This window comes from Siniperca chuatsi, linkage group LG22 (genome assembly GCF_020085105.1).
Source record: "Siniperca chuatsi isolate FFG_IHB_CAS linkage group LG22, ASM2008510v1, whole genome shotgun sequence".
Lineage (NCBI taxonomy): Eukaryota > Metazoa > Chordata > Actinopteri > Centrarchiformes > Sinipercidae > Siniperca > Siniperca chuatsi.
In genome coordinates this window covers 14,803,752-14,824,667 of record NC_058063.1, presented here as the reverse complement: position 1 = coordinate 14,824,667, position 20,916 = coordinate 14,803,752, and the positions used below count along the sequence as shown (strand labels likewise).

General features: G+C 39.8%; 1 protein-coding gene across 5 annotated transcripts in view; it reads left to right on the top strand.

Moving 5' to 3' along the window:
• The window catches only part of chd3 (chromodomain helicase DNA binding protein 3), a 45,068-nt gene that overhangs the window by 6,681 nt on the left and 17,471 nt on the right, over positions 1-20,916 (top strand). For 4 of the 5 annotated variants that reach the window (XM_044184977.1, XM_044184975.1, XM_044184980.1 and 1 more), the window contains exons 9-35: positions 1,215-1,484; positions 3,486-3,689; positions 4,190-4,413; positions 4,715-4,846; positions 4,974-5,070; positions 5,556-5,747; positions 5,839-6,039; positions 6,500-6,637; positions 7,422-7,543; positions 7,843-8,016; positions 8,789-8,930; positions 9,359-9,490; positions 9,704-9,821; positions 11,129-11,253; positions 11,336-11,567; positions 11,870-12,054; positions 13,494-13,671; positions 14,031-14,117; positions 14,512-14,597; positions 15,067-15,200; positions 15,300-15,444; positions 16,182-16,344; positions 16,498-16,661; positions 17,287-17,470; positions 17,569-17,679; positions 17,767-17,898; positions 19,171-19,279. In XM_044184977.1, the coding sequence (XP_044040912.1) occupies positions 1,215-1,484; positions 3,486-3,689; positions 4,190-4,413; positions 4,715-4,846; positions 4,974-5,070; positions 5,556-5,747; positions 5,839-6,039; positions 6,500-6,637; positions 7,422-7,543; positions 7,843-8,016; positions 8,789-8,930; positions 9,359-9,490; positions 9,704-9,821; positions 11,129-11,253; positions 11,336-11,567; positions 11,870-12,054; positions 13,494-13,671; positions 14,031-14,117; positions 14,512-14,597; positions 15,067-15,200; positions 15,300-15,444; positions 16,182-16,344; positions 16,498-16,661; positions 17,287-17,470; positions 17,569-17,679; positions 17,767-17,898; positions 19,171-19,279 (4,181 nt within the window). The remainder of the gene's footprint in view (positions 1-1,214; positions 1,485-3,485; positions 3,690-4,189; positions 4,414-4,714; positions 4,847-4,973; positions 5,071-5,555; positions 5,748-5,838; positions 6,040-6,499; positions 6,638-7,421; positions 7,544-7,842; positions 8,017-8,788; positions 8,931-9,358; positions 9,491-9,703; positions 9,822-11,128; positions 11,254-11,335; positions 11,568-11,869; positions 12,055-13,493; positions 13,672-14,030; positions 14,118-14,511; positions 14,598-15,066; positions 15,201-15,299; positions 15,445-16,181; positions 16,345-16,497; positions 16,662-17,286; positions 17,471-17,568; positions 17,680-17,766; positions 17,899-19,170; positions 19,280-20,916) is intronic. The other variant, XM_044184976.1, reaches the window with a different exon arrangement.

The window sequence follows — 20,916 nt, the reverse complement described above, 5'->3', positions numbered from 1 at the left end:
CCAATCACTGTGAAACCTGGTACAGTGTGTTGTTCTGTGTGTCACTTTCAGGCCTTTGTTCTCAGTGTCCCCAGGTTGAATCTGTGTGAATTCAGTGTGGACTGCCAAAATGTATGGTGGAGTTGTAAATACTAACACAGAGAAAACATTTTTCTTAGCTTGTCTTTTTGTATTTTACTGGATAGTTTTCGCATTGAAGAAACACTGTTAAAACAACTAAATTGTGGTCCAGATCCTTGTGAAATTGATCCTTTTTTAACTTAAGTTTGTCGAACTGTTACCAGCTGCCCGTTATCAGTTGTTGCTGTTGTTGCTAAGGTGCTGTATATTCAACTGAGGTGTTTGTTATTTAGGGGGGCGTTTCACCAAAGCTACAACGTGCAAGTGGCGATATGCAACAAGAGATCATTTCCCCTTTCACTCATTTTGAACATTTCACTAATCAAAAGAAACGCCATAATGAGAACCCATGCAAGAGCTTAAGAGAAATTGCAAATATACATACAATTTGTGAGCAACATTAATTTGTGAAACATGACGCTGCCACCATTTGTGATAATGTGAAAATGGGCACCAGAAGCTCAATAAATGATTCACATCCACCTGCACAAAGGAAAGGTCCATCGGCTGCCACCATGTAATACTTCCTTTCCTCCAGACTTCCTTTACTTCCTTTTAGCTTTCTGTCTTCTAACTAGCCGTTGTCAGTTTTAGAATTTGACTGCTCATCACGACTAATGCCAATTTCTACCAGATATTTAAGTTATTCTTCTAATCAGATTTGTTCACTGGTAATTGAAGTGGCAATGTTGTTGTACCCAAATATACTCATTACTCATAAATAGGCTTTGGTGCGCAGGAAAAGGAGACCACAAATATGCTTAACATTGCCTGACATCGCCCTCTACTGGAATAGTGTTGTGTAAATCAGGTAGTTGCGTGCCTTGCTCAAGGGCATCTCAGCCGTGAGTAGGATGGAAGGCAAGTGTTGTTCTTTCATTTTCCCCCTTAAATTAATCCTGCTAGTGTGTGAATCGATCAGTTCTCCTTGTTCATACTTTTTCAGTCACAGTTACTGTAAGCCAACAAGAAACCATAGCCCTCACTTGGATCCACCTTGACTGTTCATTTTGTAAAATAAAAAAACAACAAAAAACCCCTGCTAATTGTGATGTCAATCAATCAAATGTTTCCATTTGTTCTTCCTTTCCCAGGAAAAAGAGGGAATCCAGTGGGAAGCAAAGGATGAGGACTTTGAGGATTTTGAGGAGGACAGCGAGGACAGAGTGATATCAGAGGTCAGTGCGGGGGTCCCCACCGGGGCAGAGGAGGAGGATGACGACCACATGGAGTTCTGTCGGGTGTGTAAAGACGGAGGTGAACTGTTGTGCTGTGACACCTGCACCTCCTCCTACCACATCCATTGTCTAAACCCGCCACTGCCAGAGATCCCCAACGGAGAGTGGCTGTGTCCGCGATGCACGGTGAGCTGATCTGTTTTATTTCATTGCTGTCTATATCTGATTCAGGACTCTGTGTACTCTCTCCATCTTGTTTAATAATTACAGGCTTACAAATTTAGGATTTATGAGTCACTTATTGATATATGAAGCAGATTGTATATGTCTTCTTATATTCAGACAAAATAGGAATGATAGGACATTAAATGACAAACCAAAACATAACAAACATTACTAAACTCATTCTGTTAGAGAGATTAAAAATAGTCAAATGTAGTTCATATTTAGGAGTTTCACATTGGTGTTTTTACTTTGTGGCTTTAGTTTGTTTTGGAGTAAAAATATGTTCTTTTTGTCACATAAGGCTATATGATTGATATGATAGCTGTATGTTCAGTTAGTGCCTTTAAATTCACTTTTTTAGCTTTTTGCATTAATCTGATTTCTTAAATGTGAGGTATACGAGTGAAAACCAGTTAGGGTTAGAGATCAGAGAAACTTCCCCAGCTGGATTTAATGGCCAGGTATACATGTCACCGGGTTTCTAATCAGCTGCCACTGCTGTGGCAGGATGAAAGACAAAATCATTACACGTAGCAAAGAATGTTTATATTCAAAACATTTTATTTCAATGTCGGACTAAATTGCAATGTTGGGATTCAGGTAGGGCAGGTTTGGTTATTAGCAAAAATAGAAATAAAATAGATATTTATGAATACTAATACAATTATTAATATGATCAAAATTATTAATATGATTAATCATTATGGGGCACCACCCTTGTATCAGGGTCCAATAACCAAACATGAAAAACAGTCTCAAAGGTGGCTGTCCACCTAAAAATGCTGATGTTTAAGGTACTACAGTATCTTACATTAACAGGGGGACAGTGAAGGGTGAGATCCGAGCGCTGACTGTAGCAACCAGCTGTTATCACTACACATACACACAATAACCACAGGGAACTGCTCTTTAAAAGATACAATAGTGTTTATTTTAGTGGGATTTGTTGGGTCTCTGTAATTAATATTATAAAGAGTACGGTCTAGACCTGCTCTATAGGAAAAGCGCAATTAGATAACTTCTGTTATGAATTGGCGCTATATAAATTGAATTGAATTTATTTAACCTTAGCACTGATTAACAATCAATAACTTCAGTCAACAACCACAACCACTACTATCTCTGCCCAGAAACAAGCCTCTTACTTGAGATCGCTCTTGGTTAGCAATTGTATGCGTCAGTCCTTTTGGTTTATCCGGGGAAGTCCTCTCGTGCTCAGAAACTGACGGAGCCGGGTCCACACTATCGGCGGCTCCAATGACAAAACTGTTCTTTCGGGGGTTACATTGGAAAAGACGACGAGTAGTGTGTGGCGCTAGGCTTTATAGACGAGATGTCGTCACAGCTGTGCGCCGAGATTTCATGCGGCGTGTTGCGTGTCTCGTCCAGTAGGAGTCCAGTGTTTAGATTCAACTGAGATCTTGCGTTGGCTTCCACCGTGATCTTGCGTCAGTCTTACACCTAGGTGTGCATTAACGGCTGTGGGGACTTGGCACCGTTCTACTGTCTGTCCTTTGTTTCTCAGTCGAACCTCTTATTGAAGGCTTCAGCTTTTCCAGGTAGGTCTGTTTTTGTCTCTCACACATGGTGAGGCGAGGCGAGGCCCAACAGCAAACTGACACTGATGTCTATAAGTCTAAATACTGTAAGTCCACAGCTAAACAATTACATTTAGACACATTTGTGCTGTGAAGTAAAACTGTCCTCTCACTGTGCTGTCAGTCTAAATGTAACGAGACGTATCTGAGAAGGCAATTTTACTTGATTTAATTAAAACATTTTAAGACTAAACGTACAGTAAATAACCAATGAAGCTGTCCCTTTCTCATTCACGCTATAATTATAGCAAAATACTCCCATTGTAGATAACAAAGCTCAACTTATTTTAAGTCATGTTACATTAAACTACCATATCTAGCTCATGGTTTCCAGAATTAATGATTAAGCGTATTCCCCCTCTAGTGTCCACCAATCAAAGGACGTGTCCAAAAGATCCTCCATTGGCGATGGGGTGAACCTCCGCCTCCCATCCCCGTTCCCCCTGCTCCTGATGCCCCACTTGATGCCCCCCTGCCGCCACCTATGAAGGGCAGAGCTGAGAGGGAGTTCTTTGTCAAGTTGACTGGGCAGTCCTTCTGGCACTGTACCTGGATCACCGAGCTACAGGTGAGAGAGAGACGATCAGTGGAGGGATGGATGTAAAGTGTCACAAAATGTTTTCTGAATTTTCTCAAATGTTTCCTTTTTTTCTTGTGAAATACTAGATAGTTTAACCTCTACAGGCCTCTAAAAATCCTTAGAAAATAACTCTTCTGTTGAAATGCAAACAACTCATGTTCACATTAAGGCTATATTAAGCCAAAAAGGTTTGAAACTACTGATCCTGTGCTTCCGCAGTTGGCAAAGCAACTTTATGTCATCTGTCTGTTCTGGAATGTTTTGGAAACATACAGTATTTCAACCATTAGATCTTACATTTACTCAGGAATACACATTGCAAAACACTGTAGAAAAAAACAGAAATCAGTGAAAAGAATATAGAGACAGTCAATATGAGGAGCAAGCGAGAATTGCTAAAAAATTTGGCAGGGAAATTCAGTCTACCTCTAGCAAATGCTTCCAACTAACTTGAAGAAAAAATATTATATTTCCCTTCATGCTTCCAGCTGGAGATCTTCCACTCTGTGATGTACAGAAACTACCAGAGGAAGACGGACATGGACGAGCCTCCCAGCCTGGATTATGGGTCGGGCGGAGAGGATGAGAACGGTGTGGGGAAGAGCGAGAAGAGGAGGGCCAAGGACCCCCAGTATGCCATCCTGGAAGACAAGTACTACAAGTATGGCATCAAGCCTGAGTGGATGATGATCCACCGCATCATCAACCACAGGTGAGGGAGTCTGTGGGCATGAGCGTGCAGTCTGTGTGCGTCAAACTTTATTTCATTATTTATATAAGTCCTTTAAAAGTGACATGTTGGAGCACTCAATTACTTCAAAATATGCCAAACAATACGGCTTCAGTTCCCAAGTGTCACTGATTTATAATGCAGTCCAGGGTCAGCCAATGTGATTCATTTATATTTATAAACATATGCCTATTACAATTTTTCAGTTAGCTGGATATTGTTTGTTTCTATATTTATACATGTAATGTAAGCACTCACTGTACTGTATGTGTCTCCCTGCCAGCGTGGATAAGAAGGGGACCTACCACTACCTGGTCAAATGGAGAGACCTGACCTATGACCAGTGTACTTGGGAGAGAGATGACCTGGACATCCCTGACTTTGCAATTTACAAGGGCAACTACTGGAGACACAGGTAGGACCTGTTGCAAACAGGTAATCCAGTTCTGCCCATATCCACATTTATTACTCACATTTACATATCTTCTTTGTTTACTCTCTCGCTTGGCTGATTTATGTATTGATAACTTGCCGTCCAACAGAGACGCAATAATGAAGGAAGACCCAGACAAACCTAGGAGGATGAGAAGCAAGAGCCAGGAGGGTGAAGAGGAGTCTCCTGCCTCACCGGTCACTGATGTGAGTTAACTGTAGCTTCAGTTTCAGTATCATGAAGTCTGATTTATGGCTGCTTCCTGTCTGTATTGTTTGTGTTGCTGACTCTGAGGAGCTTTGTACAGAGGTACAGTCAGGTTTTAAAAGACAAGCATATTGTTTGAAAATGAGGGCATTAGTTTTATTTTTAATGTTTTAGATTGTCTTACGCATACTACTTATACGTCACTTTCATTCTCAAAAGATACCTGTTCCCTATAAGGTGAAACCATATTCCCTTCAAAAGTTATATATAAGTTAGTAGAGTTCTTGTCTTATAGAACAAAACTAATATGTTTACCTTGAATTGATTAAAGCAAATGTAAATAATAATAATTAACTTGACTCATATAATGCTGTAATATTGCAAATACTGGTATAAATATAACTACAATTAAAAATACAATTGACTGTATCCCAATCAGGTTTTTCAGATCTCTCCTCTTTGTTCCCTCCTTGTGTCCTCCCAGCCTACAATAAAATACGAGGAACAGCCAGACTTTGTCACATCAACGGGTGGGACGCTGCACCTGTACCAGCTGGAGGGTCTGAACTGGCTCCGGTTTTCCTGGGCTCAGGGCACAGACACCATCCTGGCAGATGAGATGGGCCTTGGCAAGACCATCCAGACCATCGTCTTCCTCTACTCGCTCTTCAAAGAGGTAATGGACCCCCTTGGACCTGATATTGTCTTGTTGTGAAGGCCGACACTGAGAGAGATTGTATGAATTCTTCTCCTCCTCTGGCCCTCAGGGTCACACTAAGGGTCCATTCCTGGTCAGCGCTCCGCTCTCCACCATCATCAACTGGGAGAGAGAGTTTGAGATGTGGGCGCCCGACTTCTACGTGGTGACGTACACAGGAGACAAGGACAGCCGAGCCATCATCAGAGAGAATGAGTTCTCCTTCGACGACACGGCTGTCAAAGGAGGGAAGAAGGCCTTCAAACTGAGGGTGAGGAGGGAAGATGTGGAGAGGAGAGCGAAAAACTATCATTTTATTTATTTTCAGTGGAATCGTTTTGTAATTATATGATCATATCATGTTATTTCTTTCGAAAATTCTTAGCAAAATGTAACTCAATTAGTTGCTTTTACATATGTGATGAGTTTGATCTGATGTAGTGCCTAACAGTGTAACACCATGGAAACCATTTGAAAATTTGCCATGATCTGATATATATTAATATTAGAAAAATATAAAAAAATATAATTCTTATTAATATTGTGATATACCCTAATGTTTTTTTAACCTCTTTTTCAGTGTATTTGCCAAATTTAAACCTGTTACTGTAACATCAAACATTAACATAACAATATCAATATCATACCACTAAAAAGAAATAATGATGAAATAATCTTAACATAACATCCCATCCTCCTTCCTCTTTTGTTTCCATCTTATCCTCCTGCAGAGAGAATCTCCCATCAAATTCCACGTGCTACTGACCTCCTACGAGTTGGTGACCATCGACCAGACGGCGCTCAAATCCATCGACTGGGCCTGTCTGGTGGTGGATGAGGCTCACCGCCTTAAGAACAACCAGTCCAAGGTACTGTAGCATGTGTGTGTGTGTGTGTGTGTGTGTGTGTGTGTGTGTGTGTGTCAATGTTAATATACTGTAATGAAAGCCCAATTGGTATTGTATTTTTGAGACAGATACCAATGTCGATACTTGAGTTACACAAATCCCAGTATATAATTTCATACATAACATTTTGAAGAGCCCTTTAATTTGGTTTTTAATGTATTATGACCAAGATATATGCAGAGTGGGACATTTTACAGTTGAAAAATTAACTTGTCAGCACTCTCTGGTGGACAAACTATGTAATGGCAACACTCTAAATTAACTGCAGTATCTTTAACATATTTTTGGCATTTTCCTACTGCTTAAATTCTTACTGAAAATCAATTCAAATTCAAATCACTTCATTATACCAAAATAATCTACTCAGCATCAGTACTGCTTTTCAGGGAGTCCACAGTACAAACCTATAAGTCAATAAAAACATTTTAAACAGTAGTACACCATGCAGATGTATCAGTTGTTCTCTAGTATAACTGTTACCAAAAGTGACAAATGTGATTTTGTATGTAAACTATATATATTATAATTTATTATAAAATTATAATTACATTAATAATGACAGCCACAATGACAATAAATAAATTCATGAATGCATTATATGACAAATACATTATAATTATATGTTTATTTTTTTGTTTGTCTCATGGGAGTACTACCCTTACATCCAATGAGAAAAAGTTTAATATTGTTTTATGTAAAATAATTTCAGATGTATGATACAGAGTTTAACTTTTCTTGTCTGCAGTTTTTCAGGCGTCTGAACGACTATAAGATCGACCACAAGCTGCTGCTGACAGGAACTCCTCTACAGAACAACCTGGAGGAGCTGTTTCACCTGCTCAACTTCCTCACACCCAACCGCTTCAAGTAGAACTTCTCACACACATATACACATAAACACACACCCACACACACACACCGGTATTCACGAAGAAGTCTGCACAATTAATGTTTTTCTTTCCTTGCCAAGTTTGGTAAACGTAAAACATTTACATGTCAAGAATGTTTATTGCTGGGCAAACCAATAAATGTGTATTTTTTTTATAGAATCCTGCATATTATTATTTCCTTTTTCAAGAACTCAGTATTACCGGTATAATCTTATTATTTTATCTGCTAAAGACATATTTTTACCAGTCCTTCACCCAGTCCATCCCTCTGCACAGTAACCTTGAGGGCTTTCTGGAAGAGTTTGCCGACATCTCCAAGGAGGACCAGATCAAGAAGCTCCATGACCTGCTGGGGCCTCACATGCTGCGGAGGCTGAAGGCCGACGTCTTCAAGAACATGCCTGCCAAGACCGAGCTGATTGTCAGAGTGGAGCTGAGCCCTATGCAGAAGTACGACACACAGGAGGGTTTAGGGGGAAATGTGCATAAAGGCTGACCAAGATTTTTAACTGGGAACAGTTAACTGGGGAACATTCCCCTCTAGCTACATCATTGAACACTTAGCCTACATTTTCGTAAACAAGGCACTGTGAAATGCTTAGTGGTCAACAGTGGAGGACTGTAGCAAATTCCCAGTAATCATGGGTTTGTTTGTGCATGTGAAAACATCTGGACGTCTGGGTTAAAAAGTGAGTTTTTTCTATCAAATTTAGCCAGGTTTTAAACTAGAAGTCCTGACGGCTGTGTGTGTGGGCTAAAACATGTCTATGAACGAAGCAACACATTAAAAATGGACAATAATTATTGGATTTAATGGAAATGAATAAGGCCCACACTGAAAATGGCATAGATATATAAGATGTAATTTAGTTAATCAATCAAAAATTGCCTATTTGCCACTGATTCATGTGGTTTAAAGGGATTCATAGTGATTTGTATACTTATATTTAGCAGCAGCCGGACAATTTGTATGTATAATGGTTGGTCCCCTTAATTTGTTTATACATTGTAAATCTAATATGTAGTAATGAAGTAGAAATAAGACAATTCCTTAGCAACACTTCAAGATGTTTGATATTTTCATTAAAAACTGAACAATGGTGGAGAGGAGGCAAAGGAAGGAAGTTTATATTAGTCTTTGTGTGATACATGGTTTACATTGAATATGTACAGCACTGGGGTTATCGTTTCTTCAGTTGTCTTTGTGTGTTTTTAAATACAGGAAGTACTACAAGCTGATTCTGACCAAGAACTTTGAGGCTCTGAACTCAAAAGGCGGAGGAAACCAGGTCTCACTGCTCAACATCATGATGGACTTAAAGAAGTGCTGCAACCACCCCTACCTCTTCCCTGTCGCCTCCATGGTGAGAACAGACAAAACACACACACACACACACACACACACACACTCTTGTCCTTTACAACACCCCCTCAATAGCCAAATATAAAATAGAAGAAAGTCAAAGATACATATTTTCTTATGTTAAATTCAAACAATTCATGTCTGTGTATTCACACATAAAGTTTGTCCTGCATTATTTGCGAGTATATCACTTCTTTTTAAACCATTTGCTTTAAATTATGAACAGTGATGCCTTGTGGTGATGTCCAGTAGTGCTTTTGTATCATATTTGTACTTTTAAGATGTAGCATATGGTTAAAATTACAGTTGAGATGCAAGACATCACATCATTTTTCCAAGCAAAAGATTTGTTGTCATATCATATAGCAGAGATTCATGTGCTGGGCTATGTGTGTGTGTGTGTGTGTGTGTGTGTGTGTGTGTGTGTAGGAAGCCCAAAAAACCCCCAACGGTGCTTACGAGGGGTCAGCCCTCACAAAGGCCTCTGGGAAACTGATGCTGTTGCAGAAGATGCTGAGGAAACTGAAAGAGCAGGGGCACCGAGTACTGGTCTTCTCACAGGTACACACTCACATGGACACAAACAGACACACAGGCAAGTATACACACACACACACACACACCCACACACACACACACACACACACCAGATGGACACCTCCCTTCACAGATGTTAAATGAGTCCCATGACACCTCCTGAAGGCTCAGCAGCAGACTGATTCCAGTTGAAAACATACATATATGACCAGCTTTCGTTCTCTCTTTCATTCATAGATGACTAAAATGCTGGACTTACTAGAAGATTTCTTGGATCATGAAGGTTATAAGTATGAAAGAATTGATGGAGGCATCACAGGAGCGCTGAGACAAGAGGCCATTGACCGCTTCAATGGTGAGATACTGGATGATGTGCAGTCATTAAAGGTGCAGTAAGTTCTCCATTGAACTTTGTTGACCTCTGTTGGTGACCAGTAGTATTTACATGAATATCACCAGTCTCCTCCTCTTCCTTTGAGTAGTTCCCTAAAATTGACAGAATTAATACATTTTAATCTGCAAGAAAACATTGTTTAAAGTTACCAGACAACTACTTTATGCTCACTACAAGCTTCATCAAAACAGCAGAACTTCCTGTTTCTTCACAATAAGAGTTCCCAATTTCTCCTGACACAGGGAAACGTGTACACTCAGACAGGCAGTTATTTTATCAACTGAATTTAATGCAACTTGTACAGAAATATTGTATGCATACCTATGTATACATGCATATTAATATTTGGAACATAACGCTAGTCAGGGGCAGCTAGCCTAACAGAAATCTAAAAGAAATGTTGCTGTTTGCTTTGCGGGCTTAAGAGCTGAGCTTTTTAGACTTCCAAGCTGGATTTCTTATTTTTTTTTGTGATAATCACAGTTTGCTGTTCTCCACTGCTGAGCAGGTGGAAATGCAAGTAGATGGTAGAAGGAGATGGGGGATCAGGCAACATGAGATGAGATGGGTACAAGTGCGTTCCCAAACTCAGGTAATCTCTAATATTAAAATGTAACGAGCCATTAGAGCCACACCAGCAAACTTCTTGGATAGGAATACCTAAATGGAAAACTTTTTTGCACACACATTGTAATAGTTTTCCCTATTATCACTTTAATATAGACAAAAGTAAACTAGATTGCGCAAGAAATCTAAATTAATACCATTAAACCTTTTATGTTTGATTTTCCTTTATCAATAAGGGAATGATATAGAAATCAAAATTTTTCAAAAATCTAAATAGTTGCACATGTTCTAGAAATCACAAAAATACACACAAAATATTTTAATACATATAAATATGTCAAGTATTAAAAAAGAGGGCTACAGCATAACATGACAACCCTGCACAAACTAGAATCTCTCTGACCAGGAACAATGATGAGGGCAAGAAAAATCCCCTCACAAAAATGTAGAAAATGTAACTGTGCAGTTGTACAGATGAAGTCACATCACAATATTGGATAACATTTCAAACAAATCAGAAAACATCCAGAATCGAGTAAATAACAACAAAAAAAACCATGGGAAATGCTTAATATCAAAATCCTCAATATCCCCTGAAGTAAAAACCACCATAAACCATTACCACCATAAACATGACTATGTGTATAATATTACTGGCTGTTTGTTTCTCTCACACACTCTCTCTGTCTCTCTGCCTGCAGCTCCTGGTGCTTGTCAGTTTTGTTTCTTGCTCTCCACCAGAGCGGGAGGTTTAGGCATCAACTTGGCCACAGCGGACACGGTCGTCATCTTTGACTCTGACTGGAACCCTCACAATGACATACAGGTATTATATACTGATTGCTGCTGAGAAAGGAAATGATTCAGTACGACATAAACTTCATTTTTTGGCTTTATTCTCCGCCCAGGCGTTCAGTCGAGCTCACCGAATCGGGCAGGCCAACAAGGTGATGATCTACCGCTTTGTGACGCGAGCCAGCGTGGAGGAGCGCATCACCCAGGTGGCCAAGAGGAAGATGATGCTGACCCACCTGGTGGTCCGGCCAGGCCTGGGATCCAAAGCTGGCTCCATGACCAAACAGGAACTGGACGACATCCTCAAGTTTGGAACAGAAGAGCTCTTCAAGGATGAAATAGAAGGTGAGGTTACTTTTTCAATGTGAAAAATACAAGAATATTCTGTCAAGGGAAATTAGGATTTTCAGAAAAATATAATAATGTGGGAGCTTTAATGTTTGGGTGAAAGTTGGAGTGGGATTGATTCTTGGCAGAGTTGGCAGGCTTCTTCTTCTGCTTGAAATTATTTTGTCAAACACACTCACTTTAATGTCCCTTCATCTTGACAAATTTGGCCAGAGGATATGCTTGGCTATATTCTGGTTTTATTGATGTCTGAAAGAACAGGACAAATCGCTTCCACTTTTTAACTCCACATGTGGCAGGTATGAAGAATAGTTCGAGGGATAAAGTTGAGGATGAGGGCAGTGTGATCCACTACGACAGCACTGCCATTGAGAGGCTGCTGGACCGAAGTCAAGACGCCACAGACGACTCAGACGTCCAGAACATGAACGAGTACCTCAGCTCCTTTAAAGTGGCTCGGTACATGGTCCGAGAGGAGGATAAGGTGAGAGAGAGGAGGATGTTACAAATATAATAATAGATCTTATGTTTTAAATGACCTTTTTAGACATTTACAAGTGATGTTGATTAAATTTACAATCCAGCAACTGTGCGCCTAAACAGGAGTTTCCTAATCTAAATCCTAAAGTTTTGTGTTTTGACCGCAATGTGGACGTTGGATGAGGAATGGGGTTCATTGCAGATTGTATTGTTCTCCACAAACTATAGTTACACACATTGGAAGATAAAGTAGACAGTGTTTCATAGTGTTTCCTTGCAGCCCAGTAGCAAATGTTCAAAGGCCTAATAACAATCTACGGTCTCATTTGATGTGTACATGGTGTAGCTCTTCAGTTGTATTGCCTGTAGGAAATTTTGTAAAGAAAGTTTGAATATGAAAATAAGTGTGAGTGTGATGAGATCTCGTGCCACACGATATTTAAACATGACGATATTTCTCATTGAGCTGAAAAGCTTTCTCGCAGAGTAGTAGCCCATCCAGCTGCAGCCAGCATGATGTCAGAGTCTGACGATATTAGCATTGCCCCTGCCATTTTTAAATCATTTGAGTGGCAGCATTTTGGATAGCCATTGGAAATAATAAACGGGGACAGAGTGACAGACAAGACACGAACAATATGTAAGCACTGTAAGAAAACATTGCCATGCACCGCGGCAAACACGAGCACTATGCAAAGACACCTACAGAACCACTACAGCTCTATACTAAAATCAGATGCGCCAGTGAAGAAAACACTGGAAGGCCATACAACGCTGACTAATCCCTTTGCACCTCAACTTCCACAGTCAAGTCCTAGAGCCATGGCAATAACGAGAGACATCGGCATATTCATTGCAGCTGATATGAGGCCATTTCATGCATGGTTCATGCATGCACAGTTATACAACTTTCAAAAGTTTCAAAATTTCAAAATGCACCTGCATTGTTTTGAGACTCAAATAAAGTCAAAGTCAAGTCAGAGTCAAATAAAAAGCTATTTTTCCAGTCATATATTTCATCATTGAAGCTTTCTTAAAAGTAATGTTAAAATATCGTCTCGTTCTTGTGAAACCGGTACTGTGTATCTCCTCGTCTTGTGAGCTAAGTGTATCATCACACCCCTAATGAAAATGTACGTATGTTGTAGTAATATGACCGTTAATTTTATAGACATTAGGTCTTTGCACAGAAGTCTGCAAATAGTTTATTGCAACATAAATTCACTGCAGGTGCAAGTGTGAGAAAGACCCCTGTTCACTTACCTGCTACCTGCAGGGCTCTCCACCTCTGTGGAAGTGCCTTTAAGCAACTTACCAGGGCCACTGCTCTGTTGCTGCCCTTGCACTCTGACCTCTGAGGAATCTGCACGTCTGTGTGTGTGTGTGTGTGTGTGTGTGTACATCTATCTGAGAAAACTGCCGTGTACTTTTCTGATGCTCCAGATCGAAGAGATTGAGCGGGAGATCATCAAACAGGAGGAGAATGTGGATCCGGATTATTGGGAGAAACTGTTGCGGCATCACTACGAGCAGCAGCAAGAGGATCTGGCGAGCAAGCTGGGTAAAGGCAAGAGAAACCGCAAGCCTGTCAACTACAACGATGCTGCACAGGAAGACCAAGGTAGGGACCGGATTTGGACCTGGTGCTGTGTGGACCTGGTAGTCTAAAAAAGCTCAAGTAAGCCGAGTAAACTCCTGTAAGTTATTTTATATCAATGACTGACTTATTATTAGCAGTACAAGAGGAGCTAAGATTATTTTGGGGAGCCCTGGATTTAAAAATGAATTCTCTTTCGTGTGATCCTGAGAATTATTTCAAACATGAAAGTAAGACTGTATTTTTTATTTAAGATTTGATATATTTATTATCTTAATCTTAGTAGAAATAGTACGATTTTAGATGACATGTCTTGAGTTATTGCTTGCACAGTGGAATTGAATGGGCCTGGCCTATTGACAGACCACCATGTGCTGTTTCAGAGTGGCATGCTGACATTTCAGATAACCAGTCCGAGTATTCAGTGGGCTCTGAGGAGGAGGACGAGGACTTTGACGATCGGCCAGAAGGTAAGGAGAGATTTTTAAAAAAACAAAAAAGAGAGAGAGACATCAAACCGAGCAGTGCTGCTCATGAGCAATGAAAGATCCCTGTTGTAACAGACACGCACACACTCAGGTCTGTGTTGAATTACACGTTGAAATTGATTTAGTTGTTACAGTTGCCTGGCAGAGTCAGACAAGTTAGATTGCCAGAAATGCAAACCCCCATCCACCTTCTCCCCCTGTACTTTAGACAGTTGGAGGAAAAAGCTTGAAGCATTTCAGAAGTTTTTGATTCTTGGTTGATGTACAAATGATCTACTAACTATACATTTTAAGATAGTTAAATCTCCTTTGCGTTACATTTTTTATTCCTCTGTGTATTTTTACCATCCTTTCTGTTGCCTCCTGTTACCTGCAGGTCGAAGGCAGTCGCGCCGCCAGTTGAGGAACGAGAAGGATAAACCTCTGCCTCCTCTCCTGGCCAGAGTGGGAGGCAACCTTGAGGTTTGTACAACTCTCTGGAACCAGTTCTGCTTTCATTTTGTGTGTTTTTTTTATTGTGATTTTACTGGAATCTGTCTTTGTTTTAAGTTGAACTTGAACTCTTAGATATTTTTCAAACAATCTTAAATTGGAGATGGCAGAAAAGCTATTACATCTCCAACAAGTCTGAAACTTCCGAGCTCATTTATCATCCTGATAATAGTGGACATGATTATAACGAACGGCATTGTTCAAGCGACGTTTATTTTAGCATTATAAGGCAGTCAGACCTATTCAAACAAGGCCTTGGGAAGTTTGAGAAATACACGGATGTCTGTAGGAAAATGAAAAAAAGTTTTCACATCCTGACATTTTCATTTAAGGTCTTTTAGAATAATAACTATACACAGGTACATTTTAACAGACCAGCAATATTTACTGCCAGCTTCACTCAGGAATATCTAATATATACTGTAATTTCCATCGATAGGTGCTGGGCTTTAACACACGTCAGCGAAAGGCTTTCCTGAATGCAGTAATGCGCTGGGGGATGCCGTCTCAGGACGCTTTCTCCTCTCAGTGGCTTGTTAGAGACCTCAGGGGCAAGACTGAGAAAGAATTCAAGTAAGAAAAAACTGTATTTATTTGAAATTGTTCAGATGTAATCTTTCTCCATTTCTATCTGTACTTTAACCATATATTTCTCCCCTTCTTCTCTCCCAGAGCTTATGTGTCTCTCTTTATGCGTCACTTATGCGAGCCGGTGGCTGATGGGGCTGAGACGTTTGCAGATGGCGTGCCGAGGGAGGGCTTGTGTCGCCAGCCAGTCCTCACCCGAATTGGCGTCATGTCTCTCGTCAAGAAGAAGGTCAGCGCCAAAAGCTGTTCGCCTTCTTAGGTCAAAATAAACATGGTGAAGGAAGCAAGTTATGATTTTGTGACACCTGTGGTTACAAGTGCAGTTTAATACTACAGCAAACACTCCTTGAGCAGCTACTTTGTCAGATATACAACAGAAGAGCAACTAGTGTATCTGTTTACAGAGCAGCCAAACAAACTCGCGTTGTTTTAATAATGAAGTATATTTAAGTTAAGAGAGCGGAAATCAACAGTGATGCTGATATTAATGATATAAAATTAAAAACACTAATGCTGGATTACATACATGCTTTGTTTCCTGTGAATCCCTCTTGTAGGTAGGCAATTAGAATGCAGTGCAGGAATGGCGGACTCTGCCACAATGAAAACAGCTATATAGAGAGATAATTACTGAATGTAAATACACTGAATGGCTATTGCTGAAAAAATTGTATCAAAATAGGGTTTGCTTTCATGAAATCAACCATGACATCTAGAAAGATGTTCAGATTATTCTACTACTGTCAGTTTGCCAGTTTACTTGAATTTGTCATCTTCAGTCCAGTTTTCAACTTGTTGAAGCCTGCAGACATCCTGATCTGCTATATATGCCAGGGGCAATGTATGATATACTGCCAGGTGGCACAACAGGGACAGGGCACGTGGGTGGGGAGTTTAAATAAGGTGGTATTAGGTAAAGTGAGTGTGTGCCAAGCTTTTTTATTTTGCTGAGTGTTTTGTGTTCAGATCCAGGAGTTTGAGCACATCAACGGACGGTGGAGTCTTCCAGAGCTCAAGCCTGACGTCAGCATAGACAAAACCTCCTCCAGGGCCTCCTCTCCTGCTGTGAAGACCTCCACGCCCACTCCTGAAGCCAGCTATAACAACACACCTTGCACCTCCAAGCCAGGTAACCAAACACACACTCAGATCCATTCAGATCCAGCAGGGGGCACTCCATGTAAAGGGCACCATATAAAATTGGAGTTGAATCCAACCTACAGTAATGTGTGTGTGTATGTGTGTGTTTCTATTTATTTTTTATTTGTCTGAACATGTGCAGCGACCCCTGCTCCAGCAGACAAGCTAGAAAAGAATGGAAAAGAGGGAGAGAAGGAGGAGGACAAAGAGGAAGGCGAGGCCCCATCTGACAAAGACAAAGTGAAGGAGAAAGAGAAAGATGAAGGCAAAGAGGTGGACAGTAACAGGACTGCAGACCCTGAAGAGGTGGGACGCTGTCCTCAAAACCACAGACACTTAACAGCTAAAACATCTAACACAACAGTATTCTTTTTTTAAAGTTTGAAAGCTTTATACTTTCTTTTAAGTCACATTTCTGTTACCTGCTTTTTTGCATGTGTTTTACCACAAATCCCATGTACTTTATATTACTTTCAAGTTTCGAATGCATGCCTTCATTTTGTATGTTTTTTCTCCCTTTGAGTCAGGTTATCTGCTCATGAAAATCAAAAATGCAGACTTGAAATAATCCATGCTTTCATATCATGTGAAAATCAATGGACAGTAGTGGCTGCCTGTAACATAGAAAAACACAAACAAAGCCACTACAGCATGATCTGGAAAATGGTCATCCAAAATGATAAATATATGGAAATAATAGCAAAAAGGCTACAACATGCAAAGACACTTGTGGGGTCTCTATATAAACAACAAATAGAATATGCTGTAAATTTAATAAACTGAATACATTGTGCGGCCATCAATCATGAATGATGATTAAATACTACAGTTTTTCTCAGTTCCGTAAAAGCTGACATTTGAAGATTTTGCCATTCAACATCAAAAACAGACTAAATCAGTGAGTGACAACATGTTGTGCTACTTTCCATAGCTTTCCTCTTCAACAAAAGAGACATCACAAAATGTGTCCCCTAGTCAAAAAACCGAAGGCAAAGAGAGCGACCTGAAAGAGGAGGAGAAGAAAGAAACAACTGACAAAACAGAGGAGAAAAAAGTACAAGAGGAGAGTAAAGACGAGACAAAGCAAGACACAGAGGTCAAAGAAGAGAAATCAGGTAAAAACAAAAACTTGATGAACCGATAAGTCACAAACAGATGAAGCAGGTTTGTGTGGAGTCCTTGCTAACATAAATTGTAATGTTTTTTCCTGCAGAAGGAGAAAAGGCGGGGGATGAAAAGGACAAAGAAAAGCGGGAAGAGACACCCACAGCAACGGAAGCGGCAGATGCCAAGGATAAGCACGAAGTGGCTGACATGAAGAAAGGTACGTCTTACTGTCTGTGATAGTACGCTGCCATAAATACATAAGCAGATTTTTTTTTTTGCTAAATTATACCTTTGCTGTTTTCAGAGGAATTCAAAGGTGAAAAAGATGCTGGGAAAGAAGTCAAAACAGCGAAGGAAGAGGCGCCCAGGGGTAACGGGAAGCCTTCCATTGAGCGACCTCGCTTTATGTTCAACATCGCAGATGGCGGCTTCACTGGTCAGTACTGATTTACATGCAGTGGTTGTGGAATAGATTCAACTGATCTATGTGGTAGTGGACATACAGTAAAGCACTGTAGGATTGTATGTAGGGTACTTTCCCACACTAAGTTTTGAAAAAAAAAGAAAAGAAAAAAGATTGAGACACATGGGAAAGGCTACCGTGTTTATGACATGTGAGCATATAGCATATACCTCATCTCAAAACTCAAGATGGTTGCATAATTTTGTGTGAGTTAAAATTACAGCACTGTGCATTGATAATAGAGCTTCAACGAATAGTTGATTAACCGATTGAAAGAAAATTAATCAGCAACTGTTTTGATAATTTATTAATCGAGTATGTCATTTCAGGCAAAAATGCAAAATATTTAATGGTTCCAGGTTTTCAAATGTGAGAATTCGCTGCTTTTCTTTGTCTTGCATTATAGTCAAAATTTAATTTAACATTCTTGGGTTTTGGACTGTTGGCCAGACAAAACAAGAAATATGAAATATAAATATGAATAATGAAAATATCCCCTAATTGACAATATAGCACTCTATTCATTAACTTCGGGTTTAGTTACCTTGAAAAAGAAACTTGACTTTTTGATTTTTCAGGCACTTCTGTATTATTAACCGCCTAGTTGGGCATAGTGTTTCTAGTCACACTTTTTACCTGAATGTTGACATGAACTCTATTTACAAGATGGAAACTGGTAATTATGGTAACTCGGATATGACATGAATGCAGCAATAGCCTCTTGCTAAGGTGGAAGTGATTACACCTGGGAAGGGAGTTTCGTTGTCAGGCCAGGATGCTTGTTTTCTCCTCCCTGACTAATCTAAACAGATTATGTCAGTGCAATTATATTTTGCACTTCAGTATGTTAAGCAAGAACTGTATCCCTATTCATTAGATATAAAAAGAACTGTATGTAAGAACATGTAATGTAGCTTAGACACTTCCATTTTAAGATTGGGAGGATTTTCTAAAATAAAAATACAAAAGAATCCCTGAAAGATGAGGAGAGAAAGGTGAAAATAACTTATTACATTGTCCAAACAAGTTACTAAGCAGTCTAAACAACATAAAATTCACAACTAATACAAAAAAAAACATTCCAGAGCCTCTGCACAAAAGTAGCAGTGAGCAAAAATTATCTTCACCTTGATCACAAACCCAGGAAAGTTCTTTGTGCTGTGGAAACACCTGCAGCCAGGTTTCAGCTAGCTAAGCACGTTGAGACCAACCTCATTTTTACTTTGTGTTGGCTTCACCCCGCAGAGCTGCACACTCTTTGGCAGAATGAGGAGCGGGCTGCCATCTCCTCGGGGAAGATGAACGAGATCTGGCACCGCCGACACGACTTCTGGCTGCTGGCGGGAATCGTGATGTATCCTTGATGGCAGTTGCCCAGGCAATGACCCCACTGTGTTTATTTTTCTATCAGCTGGCAGAAGCCCGGCGTAAAAAGTCAACATGCCAACCAGAGCTCAGTAAACAGCAAACTGTGTCTGCTGAAAGCTGATGTAGTGGCTCATTTAGTTCATGTTGTTCCCTGTATTATTGTAATTAAGGCCATGCAGCATTTGCATAAAACTCAGTTTTCATTATTCTGCAAGCTAATGCTGAAGGCTAGTTAGACAGAAATAAAAGGGGGAAAATGCTTTGTTTCAGAAGCTGCATGAAACCTATTTTGTGCTAAAATAACAGCAACTTTGTATTTTAAGATGATGAAAAATGAAATACATCACCCACAAAAATCAATGTTCAGTTTAAAGGAATGGTTCAACATTTTGGGAAATAAACTTATTTGCTTTCTTTCTGAAGGTTAGACAAGCAGATTGATAGCACTCTCATGCAGTGTTGCCAACTTGGCGACTGTTACTAAATTTAGCGACATTTCAGACCCTCTTAGTGACTTTATTTCTAAAAAGTGACTAGCGACAAATTTAGCAACTTATTCAGACCATCAGGGAAATATTCAAATATATTATATTGTAATTCATTCCCATGCATGAAAGATTTCTCTGTCTATGTTTTATATGTCTTAAATTAAGGTGATCTCTCCCTCACTGCACTAAGCTGTATGCAAATTAACGTGTGATTATGTCATCAACATGCAAATGAGTGTATGGCGTCATCTGACGACTTCTAGAGACTTTTGGAGCTAGTGCTAGCTACTTTCATTTGGAAAAAAGTTGGCAACACTGCTCTCATGTCTGTTGCTTAACTTAGCATAGAGACTGAAGGCAGGTGGAAACAGCTAACCTGTCTCTGTCCAATGTTTAAAATAGACTACCAAGGATACATATTGTTGTTTTTACATTTGTGTTTTTGAAGCTATTAAATTAGTTACAACATGTTCATTAGTTACCTTTAGAGGTGCTGGTAGGTGGATTTTGTTAACTTTAGAAAGAGGCAGGTTAGCAGTTTAAGCTAATCCAAGTGGCTGCTGGCTATAACTTGGACATTTATGAGAGTTGTAAATGCCTTCTCACCTAACTCTTGCTAAGAAAGTGAATAAGCGTATTTCCCGAAATGTGCAACTATTCTATTAAGTATGGAGCTGGAGCTGGGATGCGTTTAGCTAAGCTTAGCATAAAGACAGGAATGAAAGGGAAACAGCTAGCTTGGTTCTATCCAAAGTTTAAAAATAGTCCTACCAACACTTTCTAAAGCTCACAAATTAACATTTTGTATCTTTGTAGAAATGTAAAAAGTTTTAGGGGGAGCTACATGCTATAGCTTTTTCTTCCCATGAGTTGCTGGGTTTGCTATCATCATGCCTTTACAGAGACCTATTCCAGGAAATAGTTACAGCACGTAACTCTGTTAAACCACAAGTTGTTGTCTTTACATCAAACACATTTTTGAACTTTAGACAGAGCCAGGCTAGCTGTTCCACCTTGCTGTTTGTGCTAGTTTTTATACTAAGCCACACTAATCATCTCCTGACTTCACCTCTATACTTAATGCACAGACTTGAGAGTGGTGTCGATCTTCTCACCTAACTCTCAGTACGAAACC